Source organism: Rhinolophus hipposideros, assembly GCF_964194185.1.
Source record: "Rhinolophus hipposideros genome assembly, chromosome: 11".
In the NCBI taxonomy this organism is placed as follows: Eukaryota; Metazoa; Chordata; class Mammalia; order Chiroptera; family Rhinolophidae; genus Rhinolophus; species Rhinolophus hipposideros.
In genome coordinates this window covers 216406-238152 of record NC_138057.1, presented here as the reverse complement: position 1 = coordinate 238152, position 21747 = coordinate 216406, and the positions used below count along the sequence as shown (strand labels likewise).

Here is a 21747-nt window from a genome sequence, read left to right as displayed (position 1 = left end):
TCTTTCAGGTCTTTCTACATTTCAAAAGATCCAGGCACTCACGTAACTCTATTATAAATTGCAATGACATGCAAACAGCTAAGAGAACATTACTGCAGTGTCCGCAGGTGCACAAAGTATCTGCACAAAATGGGTCATTCATTTATTCCTAAGTTTCCCATTATCTTAATCCTTTCTGCATTTTTGTATGTAAATCAAGAAGATACTCTATTATATAATGCACAAATAAACAGCAATAAAAAAGTTAAATAACTATCTTAAGTTAAAAAAGAACTTAACAAGAACTAGAACTAGAAGCCATTTTCCAATCTCTCAAATTAATCTTTCCCACTAAAATGTAGTCAAACTTACAGCTGCTAAATTTCAGCTGAAACTGCTTTTTCAAATTCCTCAGCATACCAAGTGTAAAGAATCTAAAGATCAGATTTTGTTGGGTATCCGATGGACATGTGTCCTATTTGGGAGACCACCTCAGGGATACTGTGGATGCCTGATCATGGCACTGTACATCAGAAGCTAAACAATAATGAATGCCAACTATAATTTTATATATATAATGTGATGGCTCGGTGTGAGATCGGAGGGATAGTGGATGGGGGTAGGGGGGTTCACAGTGTGAGGGATATAAATGATGAACGTCTTAAGTATTACCTTGTCTTGTACACCTGAAACTAATAAATTAAAATTAAAAAAAAGAATCTAAAGATCAGAGTACACAGGAAAACTCAATCATTTATTTCATTATTTGCCAAAAAGGCATTTCTAATTCTGCTATCATAACTGTCTTATAGCCAACTAGACATATTCTAAAATATTCTAAAATAAAGATTGCTCAGTAACTTAAGATTTGGTCATTAAGAGCAACGGAATTAAATTATTATCTATATAACAATGATTAAATATGTAAGAATACATTTGATATATGAATACTGAATAGAAAATGACTGCCTTTTAGAAGCCCTCCACCCCTGCAATCTGAAAAGGATACAGTAGCTACTTCAGATGCCAAGGAGCAGAAAGAAATACTGATGATGAGATGAATGCTTATTATTTAATGCTGCCCTCCAAACCACTGTAAACTGTTAAATTCAGCTTTCCCACCTACGTGATGCACATTGCAACACTGCTCGGAGGAAGTGCTCTGATTATTTGCTGTTATTTCCATAATTTAAATATTTATATATTGCCATGGAGAAAACTGGAAATTAGCAAAGGCTGAAATCTTGATGAGATTTTTTTCTTTTAAGTCTTGCAAAACAGAGAAGAGACGAGCATTATTATTTACAAGTCTATGTACATTATTATTTACAAGTCTATGTATCTGAAGTGCCCAAAGCCACATAACCAACTTAGATGGCACAGCAGGTCGGGTGCTCTCGGACAGAGGGGCAGGCCCACCCTACTCCTAACACAGCTGATATCAGGTTCTTCAGGGCTCAAGATTCCCTCCTGTCATGTCTCCCTCTTACTGCACACTTATCCTAATCTTCCTTCCTGCATTCCCTAAGTAGATGTGCATTGAGGCACCTGGGAGATCAGTTTATTTTCTTCAAACACACATATATATATATATATATTTCTTCAAAAATAAATAAATATGTATTACAGCATATATATAGACACTTTGCTCAGCGTTGCCCAAGCAGTACTTCACTGTAATCAGAAGTGTCTGGACGCTGACGGGAACCACTTTGAGCACCTCTTGTAATCGCAGAAGTCAAGTGTAACTTGTATCATCTTTTGTTATCGGTATATATTGAGTATTACAATTTTAATACAGTTTTTCCTTTCTTAAAATGTGCACACATTTTTCTGTATGAATGTATGTATGTATGTACATATACAGCAATAGTGAGAAAAATAGAAATTCAACGGGGAAATCTCTGCTTAATATTGAACTATATAATAGTGAATATTCTGGGAGCCAATTTAATCATGTGGAGTAGGGAAATAAAAGTAAAAAGGTTAGTTACCAAATTTCAAATCTTACATGGGGGTAGAGAGCAGCAGTGGTTTCCTAATTGTTCTATTTGATCATATATACGAATATTACTCTCAAAGAGTTGATGCTCAGTAAGTATTTGTTGGATAAATAAATGAGCTCCTGAGATCTATGACCCCATCAAATTCTATGCAAAATGCTTAACACTCTTTCACTTAACACTCAATATGACTCTAAAGGTAAAGAAATCTAAAGGATGATTTCACCACAACAATCTCAATGAGCATTCATTAGTTAAGGTGACTATTCATTGCTGTGGTCTTGGGTTTACTGGAGGAGTTTCTGTAGGGTAAGGTACACATTTTTTTTTTTTTAAATTAGGGAATATTGGGGAACAGTGTGTTTTTCCAGGACCCATCAGCTCCAAGTCAAGTCGTTGTTTTCAATCTAGTTGTAGAGGGCGGAGCTCACAGTGACCCACATGGGAATCGAACCGATGACCTTGGTGTTATGAGCACTGTGCTCTAACCAACTGAGCCAACTGGCCGCCCCCACATTTTATATATTAACAAATTTCAAATCGCTCCTTAGAACCTCAGCTAGACTTGGTTGATATCTTGTATTAATTGGCAATAAATCCTCCTACATTTCTAAGATAGGTAGCCTGCAAGCTTTTTCTTTTTCTCTTGTTTTTCAGTTTTGTCATCTGAACATCTAAAATGTAAAGGAGTAAATATAAAGATTCCTGGGGCTATTTTCCTTTTATGGTATCTCACCTTAGACTTTGGAGTCAGACAGAACTGGGTATACTCCTAGTCCTGGGACCTTTGAATAATTACATAACTTTTCCAAATCTCAATTTCTTTCTCCATAAAATGAGGGTAAAAATATCTACATTATTGGGATGTTAGGGATAAATTAGACAAGTAAAACACCTGGCAAAGTTAGTTCATGGAATATAGTAGTGTTTAACACATATCAACTTCCTTCCTGCTTTTTGTTCTGTTCAGACTTTCAACTGATTGAATGAGAACATTCCACATTATGAATCACAGTCTGCAATCTGCTTCACCCCAAATTCACCAATTTAAATGGTAATCTCATCCAAAAACACAAGCCAAGACCCTGAGTCCCATGACCAAGTCCAGATAGCCTGATACTTGTGCCAGCAGCTTCTCTTACTGACTCCTCTCAACACCCTGATAAGCAGGCATTATCATAACTGCAATTAACAGATAAAGAACTGAGCTAGTGAGGGGTGCTACGTTATGGTCACTGGTTCCAGAACTCACTCTCTCAAATCTTTCTTTAAAGCCCTACTGCTCAGCACAACAGCATTTGTGAATGATTTTTCTACTAAAAGCAAGGAACAAAAATCTAATAAAATTGGAGAGAAACGAGTATCCCAATGGGTATTTCCTGCGATGTAAAGTTGCACAAGTGTGATAATCGAGGCTTTTGGCACCTCTCAACTCTCTGTTGACTAACCCTTAAGAGCCCACCTTGAACACCCAGCTTCCATGGAGGCTTCTAAAACGGACATCTCCAGAGTACTCTCTGTGCTCTTCCACAGTACTCTGGAGATGTCCATTTTAGGACATGGCATGAGAGACATTCAGGGGAGGAGGAAAGAAGGGAGACCAGGAGAGAGCAGGTAGTAGTAGCTAGAGGGGAAGTGAGGTCGAGGAGGAAGTTTTTAAACTACTGATGTCTCAAGTCAACAAAGTAAAAATTGCTGTTCTGATTTGTGGAACAGCAGTAATGACATATATATATATATATATATATATATATATATATATATATGTCCATCATTGATTTGTGCAATTATTCATTCAATCAGTCAACAAGGAATGACTACTTACTATCTTTCAAGAACTGGGATTTAAAAGAAAACGTAAGACTTGGGAAAGAAGAGAAGTAATCTGGGTTTCTGGCATTCAATTCCCCTCTGACCTATTCAACCTTCTACTGCAAACATTTTTCTTCTACGTTCTTACTGTAAACATTGTCAAAAACAGGAATGTGGAGTGAAGAGCACAATATACAATGGGAGGGCAGCATATAACACCCAAAACTGTGCCACTTCTGCATGTGGATTGTTTTAAGCTGAAGGCAATTAAAACCCAGAAGACTCAGGAAAAGCTTTATACTTCTCCTTTAACAGCCTAAAAATTTTTTAGGTATGAGAGCCTATGCCACAAAGAACTACGGTGTTTTCCTGAAAATAAGACCAGGTCTTATATTAATTTTTGCTCCCAAGACACATTAGGGTGTATTTTCAGAGGATGTCTTATTTTTTTCATGTACAACAATCTACATTTATTCAAATACAGTCATGTCATCTTCTGGAACATCGTCATAACGTACTAAACACATATGTCTGGCTGACGATCTTAACTGGGGCTTATTTTCGGGGTAGGTCTTATTTTTGGGGAAACACAGTATTACCAAAGACAACTTTTTATATCAGAAAAACTCATCTGCACAGCAGAGCAAATATTTGTTTACCAAACATTTGCTCTTTTAAACTTTCTGTGAATTGTCTTCTATTCCTCTGAAGCCCCAGAACCCTACCCCCTTTTCTCCTTAGCTCAGGATGGCACATAAGCCTCATGAGCCTGACTACCTTTGACTTGCTTATATCTCTGTGGGGCTCCTGTATGTATAAAATGAAATTTGTTCTTCTCTTGTTAATCTGCCCCATGTCAATTTAATTATTAGGCCAGCCAAAGAACCTAGAAGATGAGAAGGGGAAATTTTTCCTCTCCAACAACATCAACAGGTTCACGCAATGAACGCATGCCCTCTTTCTCCCCTGAACCAGTTGAGTAGCTCTCAAGATCTGACCTAAAAAACCTTCAGCCTGCTCTCTTCTCCTACATGACCACAATGCCATTATCATGCCTAGGAAAATTAGAAATGAGTGTCTAACACTCAATTATCCAAAAAAAGAGGTCTCCTATAACTTTTTGAATGCATTCAACAACTGCTTGCTGAATGAGTGTAGTCCCTTTTTTGCAGTACCATGTCCCAAATAAGTGACTGAGACACACAACCAGCAATATAACAACAATGGATTAAAATGGCTGACATTCTAACACCTCTGCAATTCGAATTAGGTGCACAGTCTTCTAATCTTAGCACATGTTTACTGTTTAGGGTTTGTCAAGAGATCGACTAACAGAAATAAATCAAATCAACTTTTTAAAAACTTAGGAAGTAACAACTCAGACATTCCTGCCAATTTCCAACCCTAAAACCAGAGAATAAATTACTAGAAATTTCGATCTTGCTATTTTTAACTTTTTGTAAGTCTTTTTTATTTCAATTGCTTCAGATTTTCTTTGATCTAAGTCAATATTTACTACTTATTTTAAACCTCAGTTTTCAGTGAATTTTTAATAGAATGTTAATTATTTTTCTGGTTAAAAAACCAAATCTATTATCTTACCCATCCATAAGCAGTACTTCGTTCTTGTTCCTGAGTTACATCAGCGACATATGCAAATATCACAGAGAACGTGACTGAGAAGACTCCAGAAACGGAAATCATTGCAAAATACCACCTATAAAAAGATTATTTTAATTACCCACAAGAGAGGTAGTGTACATACATTAATAGAACCAGAGCCAAACATATGTAGATTATAAACCAAGAAATAAATTGAAAAATATGCATGTATAACTATATTTAAGGACATAAAGAATAATTTTAAAAATTATAATCAAGATGGAGAGCAAGAAGTAGAAACATACTAATTTTGTCATTGCTCAAAGGGTGCCAGAACATGCAATTTAAAAAATGAGAGAGATGGGCCAGCCCAGTGGCTCAGGAAGTTGGAGCGTTGTGCTCCTCATCCCAGAAGGCCGCCAGTTCGATTCCCACTTGGGCCAGTGAGCTGCGCCCTCTACAGCTAAGACTGTGAACAATAGCTCTCCCTGGAGCTGGGCTGCCGTGAATAGCCAGAGCTCGGTGGGCTGGCGTGAGTGGCCAGCAGTCATCGTGAGTGACTGGCAGCCGGGTGGAGCACAAGGCTCATAATACCAGCATGGGCCAGGGAGCTGTGCCCTACAACTAGACTGAGAAACAATGGCTTAAAAACCGGGGAGGGTGGACAGGGACAAAAAAAAAGAGAGAGCAAGTAATAGTTTTAAAGAAAGCAAAAAACAAGAGGAATAAAAACCTTCTACATTTTTCCTAGCTTTAGTTATGTAAAAGACATATATAGCAAATGACTTTACAAGAGCCACACAAAAGCAGAAAGCATAACAAAAAATATTAATGTAATTAAGACCAAAAATTTCTATCATATGCAGAGATGATTTTTTAAAAATCTAGTTAAAATACTAGCAAACAGAACGTCACAGAACAAAAAGTAGGTTTTATCCCAGGACTTAACGATGTTTCAATATGAGAAAACCTACTAATGTAATTCATTATAGTAACAGATCTAAGGAGAACAATCAAATGATCTCCATTGATGCAAAAGGCATCTAATAAAATTTGACATCCAATCTTGATTTTAAAAAAGAAATCTCTAGATATAATAGGAATGAGTATTTTTTCAACCTAAAAGCTAGTTTAACACTTACTGATAAAACATTACATTTCCTTTATGAAGAAAAGTCCACAATCATCACTTTTATTTAACATTATTCATTAGCCAATACAAGTAGCAAAAGCAGCAGCAAGAAAATTGGAAGGGAAGACATGAAATCATTTAACAATCTAAAGAGAATAATTTCAAGGTATTCAGAGGACATAAAAAAAGCCTAATTCATTGAAAAAGCATAACCTGTTCTTGGACAGAAAAACTCAATACCAAAAAGTATTTTATAAAAATTCATCATCTGAGAGAAAATAAATGATCCATTACGGGTACCTAACAAATGTGACAAACGTGGACATAAAATTCTGATCAGATAATCAAATGAGAATATTTTCACATGAATCCCTCCCCCCATGTTTTAATTGCATTGAAAACAAACCCTTCCATTCTAAGGTGTGTTCTTCACATTGCTAAGATCAGCAACATGAATTTTGGCCAAACTACATCCTCCGGACTCTTGCAAAACAACTAAGTTACAGCTCAGGTACAAATTCCAACCCATCTTTAGTAACTAAATAGACTTGGTTACATGCTAAATAGTCTCTTCCTATTCATCATGAAAAACTGAGATCAAATTAAAATTCACATGATTTATAACAGGCTATTGGCCTTACTCGAGTACACATAAAAGTACTCCTGCCTATTGATATAAACTATGTTCATATCAGTGCCCTAGACCAATGGGCTGACAAAAACAATAAATTTGCAAAGTCAACTGAGCGACAGCAGTGAGTAACTGACCAATCCTGTAACTGACCTCATGGCAACAACACCTTTTATTTCTATTTCTTCACCTCAGTAACTTATCTTAGACTTAATTCTATAATCTCTTCATTTCCCCATTTATAAAATAAGCACGATGGTAACTGCCCAATCTGGCTTTCAGTATTACCAAAGAGATCAAATGAAAACACAGATACAACTGCTTTGAAGTGGTTCAGTGCTCTACAGATGGATTATCTGTATGTGACACCAGGCAGGCAGTCATGATGAGAAGCTGAGCTACTTACCACGGACTGATTCTCATCAGTGGTATTGGGAAGCAGGTAAAGAAGACGGTGCAAAGGAGAAAGGGCTTCCGCCCCCACACATCAGACAGAGCGCCTATGAGCGGGGCACTCAGAAAAGAGAGCAGGCCCTGGAGAAGAAAAAGGAAGCAAAGGTCAGATTTATGATGTGATCCCCCAATACTTATAATTCTCATTTTCTAAATGAATTTCTAAATGCTCCAGTTCATTGTACTGGCTCCAAAACAAAATAATTTGAAACATTAAGTATAAACTGTCATTCAAAAAAATTCTAACAAAATTTCTAAACATACTGTTAACAAAGGGAAAAAAGGGGTAAGAGCTTGTTTTCTGGGAGAAACTGGAAAACAGAGGTGATATGAAATACATATATGCACAGTTGGCCCTTAAAATGGACATACACCAAGCATATGGGAGAAGCCAGAAACTTAATTCATTTTAATGAATATGGATAGCATATCTATTATATGCAAAGCTCTGAATTAACTGATGCAATGGAGATACCCAAATGAATACACACCTACTCTCAAAGCACCTATAAGCAAATAGGGATAGACAGGGGAAATATACATACAACAAATGTCCATAAGAAAAGTTAAAGTTCTATCTGCCTGGTGAACTTAGGAAGGAGATAATGCAACTAGACAACAGAACTGAGGCCAAGGGTCAGAACACCACACATAGGCAACGTCAGTAAAGAAACTCACATTTAGTACTTCCCCACTATTTGCCAGTCAGGCTTTTGGCTGGCCATGCTCATATCAATTTCCTGTTTCACCTCAGGGCCCTCTGAGGTGGCCACACACCTGACCCTCAGACCCTGTGGGTGCCACAGTCCTCACTTTACATGCTCTGTCTGCACACACAACCACCACCACCTTTATTACCAACAGCTTTCCAATCTCTGTCTTCTGAGCTCTGTGCCTACAGCCAAATAGACTTCTTTACTTGGACATTTAACATGCACAGGGGTCCCTTTACAGTAGTCCCTCCCTCATCCATCCGGGATGTCTGAAACCACAGATAATACTGAACAATGGATATACCATGTTTTCTCCTATACTCACATAACCATGATAAAGTTTAATTCATAAATTAGGCACAGTAAGAGACTAATAAGAATAAATAATAAAATAGAATTATTACAAAAATATACTGTAATAAAACCTATGTGAATGTGATCTCTTTTTGTTAAAATATCTTATTGTACATTGTGGATATTCTTGACAAAGGGATAATGCATGTGCCAGGTGGGACAGCACATGATTTCATCACGATACTCAGAATGGTGCGTAATTTAAAACTTATGAATTGTTTACTTCTAAAATATTTCATTTAATATATTCAGATTGTGTTTGGCCACAGAACTGAAACTGAAGAGAAACTGCAGATAAGACAGGACTACTGTAAACCTGACCACACCCTCACACTTCCCACTGTGGCTAAGAAGCCCTCCAAAGCTTTTTCTCCATCCCTCCACTCCCCAAGACTATTTTCCAGATCATTCCCTCTTAATAACTTCTCTTTGTCCATCTCTTGCTGTGACACACTTCAGCACTGCTTACCTGGATTAAAATAAAGCCATCTCCTTCCTCACTGGCCCCGACACTGGTCCTACTTCCCCCTACTATGTCCTCCACATTGCCCAAACAGCAGCCTTGATTAGTGGCAAACCTGAGCAATTTGAACCCTTGTTTAAAATCCTGCTAAGGTCTCCATTGCGTAGAGTTTAAATTTTTCAGCATGTACTTATCTATCGGTAAAATAATGAGTGTCTGAATTTTGCTTTTAAATACTACAGATAAAAATGGGTGGGAGAAAACTGGGATACATGAGACAAGGGTGGGAAAATGATAAATAATGAAACTGTGTGATGAGTACATGGGTATTCATTATTTTCTACCTCTATGTATTGAAATTTTCATGTTTTAAAAATTCTTCAGCATAACATATAAATAGGACCCTACAGAATCTGGCACCTAACACACACCCTATACTTTGCTATATGCAATGCCTGCATGCACTTCCCACACTTTGACCTGGTAAACTACTAGTCATCATTTTTATTTTCTTAAAAACTCTTATTAAAAATATAGTTAGAATGTAATATTAGTTTCAGGTGTACATAATATTCAACATTTATATATGTATTTAAAGAAGTGATCACTGTAAGTCCAACAACCATCTGACACTGTACCACACTATCACAATATTATTGACTATATTCCCTATGCTGTACATTACATCCCCATGACCTATTTGTTTTATACCTGGAAATTTGAACCTCTTATTCCCCTTTACCTTCCCCCCTTCAAAATTTTTTAGTTACAGTTGACATTCAATATTTTATATTAATTTCAGGTGAAAAGCACATGGTTAAACATTTATATAATTTAAGAAGTGATCCTCTTGATTAGTCTAGTACCCACCTGGCATTATAATAATTATTACCATATTATTGACTATATTCCCTATGCTTTACTTTACATCCGCATGACTATTTTGTAACTACAAATTTGTACTACTTAATCCCTTCACCTTTTTCTCTCACCTCCTCAACCCCCCTCTCATCTGACAATCATCAAAATGTTCTCTGTAGCTACTGTGTTTCCCTGAAAATAAGATAGGGTCTTGTATTAAGTTTTGCTCCAAAAGACACATTAAGGCTTGTGTTCAGGGGATGTCATCCTGAAAAATCATGCTAGAGCTTATTTTCTGGGTTAGGTCTTATTTTCAGGGAAAGATGGTATGAGTCTGTTTACGTTTGTTTGTTTTGTTCTTTAGATTCCACATATAAGCAAAACCACATTGCATCTGTTTGTTACTGTCTAAGATACTCCATTCAGCACAATACCCTCCAGGTCTATCCATGCCGCCACAGATGGCAAGAACCCATTCCCTTCCGTGGCCAAGCAATTATCTATTGTATATACATACCACCTACTCTCTACCCATTCACCCACTGATGACACCCAGGCTGCCTCCACATCTTGGCCATTGCAAACAATGCTGCAATGAACATATGGACGCACAGGTCCCTTCGAAGTAGCGTTTTGGGTTTCTTTGGATAAATACCAAGAAGTGGGATTATAGGGTCCTTCTTTCTCTTGTGTTACGGCCTTTGTTTTAAAGTCTATTTTGTCTGGTATAAGTACTGCTACCCCAGTTTTGTTTTTTTCTCAGTTCCATTTTCATGAGATAATTTTTCTATCCTTTTACTTTCAGTCTGTGTGTGTCTTTCAATCTGGAGTGAGCCTCTTGTAGACAGCATATGTGAGGGTTGTTTTCTTATCAATTCAGCCACCTATGTTTCTGATTGGAGTATTTAATCCACTTATATTGAAAGCAATTGCTGATAGATATGTAGTTATTGCCATTTTATTATTCATGTTTATCTTTTTTTTTTTTTCATCTTAAAGCAGTACCTCTAACATTCCTTATAATACTGGTTTGGTGGTGATAAACTTTAGCTCTTTCTTGTCTGGGAAGCTCTTTACCTGTCCTTCAATTTTAAATGATAGCCTTGCCGGGTACAGTACCCTTGGTTGTAGATCTTTGCTTTTCATCACTTTGAATATGTGCCAAACCCCTCTGGCCTGCAAAGTTTCTGTTGAGAAATCAGCTGACAGTCTTATGGGAGCTCCTTTGTAGGTAACTATTAATAACTGCTTTTCTCTTGCTGCTTTTAGGAGTCTCTCTGCTTTTAACCTTTGGCATTTTAATTATGATGTGTCTTGGTGTGGGCCTCTTTGGGTTCATCTTGTTTTGAACTCTGCGCTTCCTGGGTTTGTATGTCTATTTGCTTCATCAAGTTAGGAAAGTTGTCAGTTGTAATTTTTTCAAATAGATTCTCAATCCCTTGTTTTGTCTCTTCACCTTCTGGTGCCCCTATAATTCAAATGTTGTTATGCTTAATGTCCTAGAGGTCTCTTAAATTATCCTCATTTTTTTGAATTCTGTTTTCTTTTCTCTGTTCCGATTGGGTGTTTTCTGCTACCTTGTCTTCTAAATTGTTGATTCAATCCTCTGCTTCATCTAGTCTGCTGGTGATTCCTTCTAGTGCATTCTCCATTTCACTTAAGATATTCTTCACTTCTGACTTGTTCTTTTTTATGTTTTCTGTGTCCTTTTTTTATGCTTGTTATTTGTTTGTTGAAGTTCTCACTAAATTCCGTGAGCATCCTTATAACCACTGTTTTGAATTCCGTGTCTGGTAGGTGCTTGGCTCCATTATGTTTAGTTCTTTTTCTGGAGTTTTCTCCTGTTCTTTCACTTGGGATGTATTTCTTTGTTACCTCATTTTGGCTGCCTGTCTGTGCTTGTTTCTATGTATTAGACAGAGCTGTTATATCTCCAAGTCTTGCCAGGTGGACTTAAGTAGTAGGGATCCTATGGGGCCCAGTGGCACAGTGTCTCTGGTCACCTGAGCTGGATGCTCCAGGAGTGTTCCTAGTATGGATTGTGTGTGCCCTCCTGATTGATATAGTTGAGACTTGATTGATGTTGGCATGTCAGTGGGTGGTATTTACCCTCATGGCTGACTGGCTTTGGGATTTGGCCACATCCACAGCTTATGGGCTGCAGTGTGGGGGGCTTACCCAGTGAAGCAGGATTCACCCCAGTGGGCTGGTTCCTGTTGAGCCCACCCTTTGTGTGTGCCACTTATGGGGCTAATTGGGTGGTGCTCTGCTGTGATCGGAAGCCAACCTCCAAGTATGGTGGTTCTGGGGCCTCCTGGGAGGGGCTCCAGTGCAAGGCCAGGTCAGCCTGTGACTGGCTGGGGACTCCCTGGTAGGAGCTACAAAACAATCCACGGTTGGTCACTGCCTGTGCTATACCTGGAGGTGCACAGGAGAGGCCACACTGTGAACAGAGCACAGCTCCCACCAGTACCAGGACTGGGGTAGCTCCACAAAAAGCCAGGACACTCTGAGGCCTGCTGCTACCTGCCAGCTCCTGTAAGGTTCAGTTGCTCAATGAGTCAGCAGTGGGGAGCAGCAGCTCTTACCAAGCCAATCAGATTCAGGTTTGGCCTGTGGAGGAGAGCTCAACACAGGAAAGATGGTGCCTGCCTGCTCACTACACAGGAAGAGGGCCCTACACAGGGAAAATGGGAATGAATTGTCTCTCTAGTCCTCACCCCAAAGTTACACAACTCAGTCTCTACCCATATGTCTTTAAAGCCCCCAGCATTACCATCCCTCTGCTAGAGCCCAGGATGAGTACCTGCCCCGGCCCTTTAAGAGGTTGCCTGGGTTTCTCACTGCCAGAAGTTGTGGGGGCTCCTCCTTCTGACACCTGTACACCAGACTGGGGAGCCTGGTGTCGGGGGCTGGAGTCTCTTGCTCCTTCACGGGGAACCTGTGTGGCTGAGATGTCTCTCCTGATTTTCAACCATGAGTGTGGGCCCAGCCCATTTCACATCTCCATCCCTCCTACCAGTCGCAGTGTGGCTGCTTCTTTACATTCTTAGTCAGAAAACTTCTGTTCAGCTAAACTTCAGATGGTTCTCCAGGTCGATTGTTCTACAATTTAGTTGTAATTTTGAAGTGTTCACGGGGTGAGGCAAGCACAGTGTTTATCTACTCTGCCATCTTAAATCTCCTCCCCCTTCTCTCTAGTCATTCTTCACAACTCTAGGGAGAAGCATCTCCACCTCTATATACTCTTAGATACATAGAATTAAACACACCAGTTTTGGGGGAGCACAAGACAAACTTCCCCACACCTGGTGTATGTCACTTCTATTGTAATTGTAATAACTCCATTGCAATTATTTGTTTTTTGTCTATCTTCTCCTTTCGATTAAAAACTGAGATTAAGGTCAAAGGAATGGTTTCTTTTCATCTCTGTACCCTTGGGGCCTATCACAGGGCCTGGTAAATATGGGCTTTCATTTGGTGAAATGAATAGAACTTTTATGAGCAAATCAACTCACAGTAGTTTCCATAGTTGGGAAGAAATGAAATAGGGTTCCAATCCTCACCAGCCACCAGTACACCCGGAGCCCATGGCCAGCAGGCATGTAAAGTGAAGTAAGGGGAGTGAGAGACTCAGTGGAGGGCATGCAGGCTGAAGAGAAAAGCTTTGTGGCCCCTCTGAAATAAAATATTAATCCTTGTAATTTCTAAGCCACAGTGGATTTCCATGACATTCAGTATGTTCTTATGTCAAGAGAGTAACAGATCAGGCTGGTGGCTCAGGTGGTTGGAGAACTGTGCTCCTAACACTGAGGTCACCAGTTCGACTTCCACATGAGCCAGTGAGCTGCGCCCTCCATAGCTAAGATTGTAAACAACAGCTCTCCCTGGAGCTGGGCTGCCATGAGCAACCAGAGGTTGGTGTGTGCTATCGCGTGCGCGAGCTGTTGTGTGCTGCTACGGGCTACCACGTGCCGCCATGAGTAGCTGGCAGCCAGCGTGAGCTGTCACGAGCTGCTGTGGCCAACCGGCGACCGACTGCCTCAGTAGGGGGGAGTGCAAGGCTCAAAATACCAGCATGGGCCAGGGAACTGTGTCCTACACAACTAGACTGAGAAACAACAGCTTGAACCGGAATGTGGGGGGGAGGCAGATGAAGGGGGAAAAAAGAGTAACAGATCAAGAATTAAATTACTTCCTTTAACTAAGAAAGAGCTAAATGACTACAGAAGCAGGGCTCAAATTCAGGACCTGTGACTATCAGTTTCATGAAATTTAGAAAGGAAAAAGTTTTATATTGCTTCAAAATTCTCTAAAAATATCAAATACCTGAGTACCTGGGTAGTACAGAATGGGTCAAGAAAAATTTTTAAAGAAATTTAAGAGGACAAAGCTGTAGAAATTACCACCACCACCACCAAAAAAAAAAAAAAAAAAAAAAAGCAGCAACAAAATTTTTCAAACACAAAGAGCCCTGGGGAAGTTTTGGACAGTTCTGATCAGATTTTACACAATGCTTTAAAATATGGAATGTACACCATTTTTAAACAAAGAATATGAGAAGGACAACCATTAAAATTATATTTAAAACAATGCACTTTTTACAGAAAAAAATATTGTCTTCTAGATTAGAGATTTAAATTGTAATTTAATCCATTCATTAAATAATATTACTTAAATCAAATTCTTAGTGACCATAATAGATACTGAACATACCCTCTGGAAAAATGTACATTTATAGTAAGATGCTAAAATATTCTTTGGAAAACTGAAAAATCAAAGATTTTCTTCTGTCTCAGAGTTACTTCTTCACTACCCAATCTGGTCCTAGATCCTATCAGAGTTATATTATTACAGCAGTAGATTGAGAAGGACATTTGTACTTTGATTGATTGGGCAAGTACATCAAGCCTAAACATGCAGAGCACAATTAACAAATGAGAACAAAATGTTTAAGAATTAAAACCAGACTAACATCAAAGCTCTATACTTTATCAGAAATACAGTCAATTCTCATTATTCACAGTAGTTTATGCTCTATAAGGTTACCACAAACACCAAATTAGCAAATTCAATGCACCTGGAAAAACACAAAACTCTGGTCACATATTTTCATCAACCAATTAATACATAACCTTGGTTTATGTGTTTGTATTTAAAGGTATCTTGTTTAATATTTATTAACATTCAACTCTCAGACAATAGCACTATGACTCATGCCTAAATGAGGCTTATCTACAGTAACAGTATTTTTTCCATAAGGTACACCACAGTCCTCTTGCACTTAGAAATATTAGATAGCACTTCAGTACTACACTGGGGGACACCTTAAATAGCAAAATCAGCAACAAAAGGCACAAAAATGCAAAAAATGTAACACTAAATACAACAGAAAAAGGACACATGTTTACAGTATGAAATCTGAAATAAGAAGACAGAAGGTTGCCTTCAACCTCTGCTTGGGAATGTGTGGTTGGGCAACTCAAATTCCTCCCTTATCTCATGTATGAATGACCACAAAAGCACTGTATTGATTCCGTCCCATGACAAATTTTCAGTATTCCTTAATAAGCAATGAGGAACTTGCAACGTGTTACCCCCAAATTAGATTCATTCATTTTGATTTTTCACACAGTATTTTACTTATAACTTTTATCTCCTCATTTCTTAAAAGTAGATCAGAGAGAAAATCTCACAACAATGGAACTGTAGTTTTTAGTTCAATAACTGAAAAACACAAATCTTTTCACATAGAAACAATATTAAAACAGGGGCCATCTTCCTGACCTAGAACCCACTGAGACCCTGCACAGTACACAGCTTCCCTTTCCAGGGTGCATACCAATCCGTCCAACAGGGCAAATGTGAAATGTGACACATAAAGTAATTTAACTAAAATCTGGGAAACCAGGTTTGTGAAGCAAGAGGAGGGTGAAAGAACAGCTAGTAACAGAGACTTAAAGGAAAGAACAATATAGACAAGAGGACTGGGTGTTTTTATTTTTATTTTTGAGGTGGGGAGAGAAGTAAACAAGATTCAGTGAAAGAAACAAGCAGATAAGAGAGCAATTACATTTATTTAATTAAAATATAACAGGCAGATTTCCAGTCAAGATGGTGGAGTAGGTAAATGCTGTGTTCACCTGCTCTTAGGACCACATCAATTACAACTAAATCACGGGACAACCATTATTGAGAAGCACATGAGGTCTAGCTAAACTGAAGCCCTACAACTAGAGACATACAAAAGAAGCCACCTAGTAGGAGGAGTAGACATATGGAATGGGTTGGTCCCACACCCGCATGTGACCTTTAAAAATTCGTAGGATATCTCATCTGCAAAGTCCCCCCAGGAGGAGGAACGGGTCCTAAACACTCCCCAGCCCAAGGTTCCAGTGCTGGGGAGAGAAGTTCCCATAACTTCTAGTTGTGAAAACCAGCAGAGATTGTGGTTGGAGTCCCAGGTGCTCCTCTTAAAGGGCCCGTGCATAGACTTACTCGCTGATGGACTCTGAGCTCCAGTTCTGGGGCAGCAGCTCGAACGGCGCCAGGGACATATGGGGGGGAAGTGAGTTGTGTGGCTTTAGGGTGAGGGTTGGAGGCGCAGCTTTCTCTTGGATAAAGAAGCTGGCAAAAACCATTGTTTCTTTGAGTCTTCCCTCTCCCTGTGTGCAGACACAGGCAGATGCCATATCTCAGTTTCCATCAAACTGGTTATCACCTTTTGTCTGCCCCACCCTAGTGATTCCCTGAAACCACATCCCACCTGACTTTCGGGCACACCAAACTGCTTCTGATAGCTTTTCCGTATAAACAGCTGGCCTTGGCTCACGCTGAAGACTTTTCTAAAATCTTTCAAAGGTTCACAGAACCCAAACAAGCAGCACATGGCTTCAGCATGTCCTGTACCTCTGGCTAATCAGCCCTAAGCTCGGTGGTAGTGACAGCTGGCCCTGCTTCACAGCTTGGCCTCTCAAGGCACCTCCAAGCATAATAGTGCAAGTGGTGGCCATTTCTGGACAGCTTTGTGGCTTCTGCCAGGTGGCTCAGACAGGGCACAAGTTCAGACTGTGCTGAACTTGGCCTGCAGTGGGTCCCCTCCCAGGAAGCCCTGGGGTTAGCAGGCCCAGGGGACAGCTTCAGACTGACCTGGAGCATCAACTAGCCGCCTCCACGGATGATGCACCTAAAGGGAAGACTGGGCAGGCACCAGAGCCCCATTAAAGTAAACCTTGCTCCATAGCTCCTCCACTGTAGTCACAGCCAGTCCTTACAACCAATGAGCCTACGGGTCACTCCTTCCCGTTGACATGCAAACAGCAACCAAGGCTCAACTATAAGAGGAGGGTACACAGAACCCACACAAGGGACACACCTGGAGCACCTGGCACTGGTGACCAGGAAGACTGCACCATTGGGTCCCATGGGACACTTTCTTCATAAGGGCACTCTACTAAGACAAGGAGACATAGCAGCCCTACATAGAAACAAACAGAGGGAGGCAGCCAAAATGGGGACACAAAGAAACGTTTCCCAAGTAAAAAAACAGAATAAAGCTCCAGAAAAAGAACTAAACAAAATCTACCAGATGCAGAGTTCCAAACACTGGTTATAAGGATGCTCAATGATCTCAAGGAGAACTTCAGCAAAGAGATAGGAAACATAAAAATTGAGGTAGAAAACATAAAAATGAACCAGTCAGAAATAAAGAATAACTGAAATGAAAAATACATTAGAGGGAATCAACAGATTACACGAAGCAGAGAATCGAATCAGCAATTAGAAGACAAAGTAGCAGAAAACACCTAATTAGAACAGCAAAAAGAAAGAAGAATTAAAAAAAATTAAAATTTTAAGTGGCTTCTGGAACAACACAAGCATACAAACATTCACATCATAGGGGTACCAGGAGGGGGAGAGAGCAAGGAATTGAAAAACGATTTGAAGAAATAATGACTGAAAACGTCCCTACCCTGGTGAAGGAAATAGATATCAGCCCAGGAAGCACAGAGAGTCCCAAATAGATGAATCCAAAGAAGCCTACACCAAGACACATCGTAATTAAAATGCCAAAGGTTTAAGTCAAAGAGAGAATCTTAAAAGCAGCAAGAGAAAAGCCGTTAGTTACCTACAAGGGAGCTCCCATAAGACTGTCAGCTGATTTCTCAACAGAAACTTTGCAGGCCAGAGGGATTGGAAGGAAATATTCAAAGTGATGAAAAGCAAGGACCTACAACTAAGATTACTCTATCTGGCAAGGATATAACTTAAAATAGAGGGATAGATAAAGAGCTTCCTAGACAAGAAAAAGCCAAAGGAGTTCCTCACCACCAAACCAGTATTACAAGGAATCTTAGAGGGACTTCTTTAAGACAAAGAATAAATAAAAATATGAATAATAAACGGCAATAACTACATATCTATCAACAATTACTTTAAACATAAAGGGATTAAATGCTCTAATCAAAAGATATGCTGACTGAATGGATAAGAAAACAAAACCCTTACGTATGCTGCCTACCAGAGACTCACACACAGACTGAAAGTAAAGGGATGGAAAAAGATATTTCATGAAAATGGAAACAAACAAAAAAAGCTAGGGTAGCAATACTTATACCAGACAAAACAGACTTTAAAACAAAGGCTATAACAAGAAACAAAGAAGGACCCAGTAATCCCACTTGTTGATATTTATCCGAAGGAACCCAAAACGCTGCTTCAAGGGGACGTGTGCATCCATATGTTCATTGCAGCATTGTTTACAATGACCAGGATATGTAGACAGTCTGGGTGTCAGTCGATGGATGAATGGATAAAGAGGAGGTGGTACATAAATACAATGGAATACTGTTTGGCCAGGGAAAGGAATTGGTTCTTGTCATCTGCATGGACGGACCTGAAGGATATTGCGGTGAGGGGAGTGTCAGACATAGCAAGTTGCAATGTGATTTCACTTGTATGTGGAGTCTACATTAAACAAAACAAACAAGCAAAACAGAAACAAACTCATAGATACAGAGAACATTTTCATAGTTGCCAGACAGGAGGGAGATTGGGAATAGGTAAACGGGGAGAAAGGATTAAGTTCAAATTGGTTGTTAAAAAGTAGTCATGGGGATGTAGGATACAGCAAAAGGAATATACTGTAGTCAATATTGTCATAACTATCCCTATGTGTGGTGTCAGATGGGTACTAGATTTGTTGGGGTGATAGGTGGGAGGGGTTGGGGGTCAAGGTGAAGGGATTAAGAAACACAAATTGGTAGTTACAAAATAATCATGGGGATGTAAAGCACAGGTTTTACAATATAGCCTGTGCTATACATAGGCAATGATATAGTAATAACTATGTATAGTGCCAGGTGGATACTAGAATAATCAGGGGGATCACTTCTTAAATTATATAAATGTCTAACCACTATGCTGTACACCTGATATTAATATAATATCAAATGTCAATTGTAATTGAAAAATTAAAAAAGGAGGGGAAAAGGTGAAGGGGAATAAGAGGTTCAAATTTCCAGGTATAAAATAAATAAGTCATGGGGATGTAATATACAGCACAGGGAATATAGTCAATAATATTGTGATAGCATGGTACAGTGTTAGATGGTTGTTGGACTTATCACGGTGATCACTTCTTAGGTATATAAATGTTGCCCAACTTTTGTGTGTACCTGAAACTAATATAATATTGTATGTTAGCTATATTTTAATGAAAAATCTTATAAATATATAAATAGCCTTTTCCTTATACTTCAAAGTACCAGTGCCACTACTTCAAATTGATTCCAAGAAAGCTCAACATGAATTTTAAAGTAATAATAACAGCTAGCATTCACATATGCCAATTGTTTATGCTTTCACACGAATATCTTACCCTTTGAGGTAGGTACTGTTAAGAGTAACTAACTAACCTACGGCCCTGGGTTCATAAGCAACAGAGGCAGGATTCAGCTCCGGTGTGAGACAGTTCTAGCACCTGAGAAGATGTACTTAAACCTTAGAACTAACTTCTCTCAAGTAGGTTGTTTTAACAATTTTATTTACAGATAATAAAAAGGACAGTCTTTATCTTTCTGTCCAAATTAAGAAAGCAAGAAAAGCAAGAATTATCCTCTCTCTCTCTCTCTCTCTCTCTCTCTCTCTCTCTCTGCGTCCGTGTGTGTGTGTGTGTGTGTGTGTGTGTTAGAGAGAGAGAGAGAGAGAGAGAGAGAGAGAGGAGCATTTTTTTGTATTTGCTAATCCCAAAGAGTAACCACGAGGGGACATTAAAGGTATCTTGTATTTTTGTTTTGTTTTGTTTTGTTTTTAATTCTTAAAAACATCAACCAACAATTTCTGTGTATGCTTATGCTAAGCAGCTACTATGCTAAACACTGCTTGATGATTTAATTCATTTAAATAGCACGATGGACAGTTCAGCAGCAACTCCTCAGACTATAGACTACAGAAACTCTTGACGTATTAAATGTCCCTGGAAGAACGTCCTGGAAGAGAATCCACGTGGTCCTCTCCTTGGTCAGACTTGATGGTCAAATCTAGCTTATGAAGCACCATATCTGCATGTGAACCCCTGTGGCCAAGTCCTGAGCTGGCTCACTGGGTCTTCTACTTTCTCCCTTTTTCCAAAGCCTCACTGTGATATCAAAACTAGACAATATTAAGACTGCCTATTTTAGAGCACCCTCTTTATACTGGTCACTCCAGGCATAAATCAACCCTGGACATCCTGCCCACTTAATTTTAGTTAGTTTGGGACACTGATGAAGATACCTAATCGTGTAATAAATATTACCCAGTGGTCAATCAAACCACAGTATCTCAATATGTCTGACAAAGTGGAGCCAAACTTCTATGGTGGTTAGTTTTATGTGTCAGCTTGGTTAGGCTACAGTACCTAGTTATTTAATCAAACTCTAGCGTGGGTGTTACTGTGAAAGTGTTTTGTGGATGTGAATAACAACTGCAACAGTTGACTTTAAAGGTAGCATTACCCTTAATAGTATGGGAGCCTTGTCCAATCAGATGATGGTTTTAAGAGCAAAATCTGAGATTTCCAGCCTGTCTGCAAGCCTGCCCTACAGTATTTCAGACTTGCTGACCCTACAATCATGTGAGCCAATTCCTGGAGAACCCTGACTGATACAACTTCTTACTGATATTCATGTAACAATGTCTACCACATGTTTCAATTCCACAAAAGTAAAAATTGCGTAGAAAAGTGATGGAAAGGTAAGACTTTGGGAATCTGAGAAGCGGGATGAAGTCTAAGGGTTTTTTCCTTTATAATTGTTAAGATAAACTGGTACTAAATTAATAATCATTAAAATATGAGGGGATTATTATAAAATAAAGTACATTCTTTAGAAATACTCAAACAACCTTTATTAAAAAAAATAAACAAGAAACTTGAAGTAGCCAGCAAATATATGTAAAAATACCCAAACTTACTTGTAATCAAAGAAATATTAATATGTATTAATATTATAAAATTAACAGTGAGACATCATTTTCAAGCTACCAGACTAGTGAAGATCTGAGAAGTAATACTTGTGTGAGAGCACGGTGACACAAGACACACACACTGCTGGTGAGAGTGTGAAATGGCACAATTGCTTTAGGAGATAATGTGGTATTATATATGCAAGACCTTTAAAAATGCCCAAACCTTTTTACTCAAGAGTATCACCTTATGAGGGGTGTAAATGTCTAACTATTACTTTGCCATTTGTCTTTTTAAT

General features: G+C 38.9%; 1 protein-coding gene across 2 annotated transcripts in view; it reads right to left on the bottom strand.

Moving 5' to 3' along the window:
* Window positions 1-21747, bottom strand: part of MFSD14B (major facilitator superfamily domain containing 14B) — a 99368-nt gene that overhangs the window by 19170 nt on the left and 58451 nt on the right. For both annotated transcript variants that reach the window (XM_081067018.1, XM_081067019.1), the window contains exons 4-5: window positions 7566-7693; window positions 5397-5511 (exon numbers count right to left, since the gene is read on the bottom strand). In XM_081067018.1, coding sequence (XP_080923144.1) covers window positions 5397-5511; window positions 7566-7693 — 243 coding nt within the window. The remainder of the gene's footprint in view (window positions 1-5396; window positions 5512-7565; window positions 7694-21747) is intronic.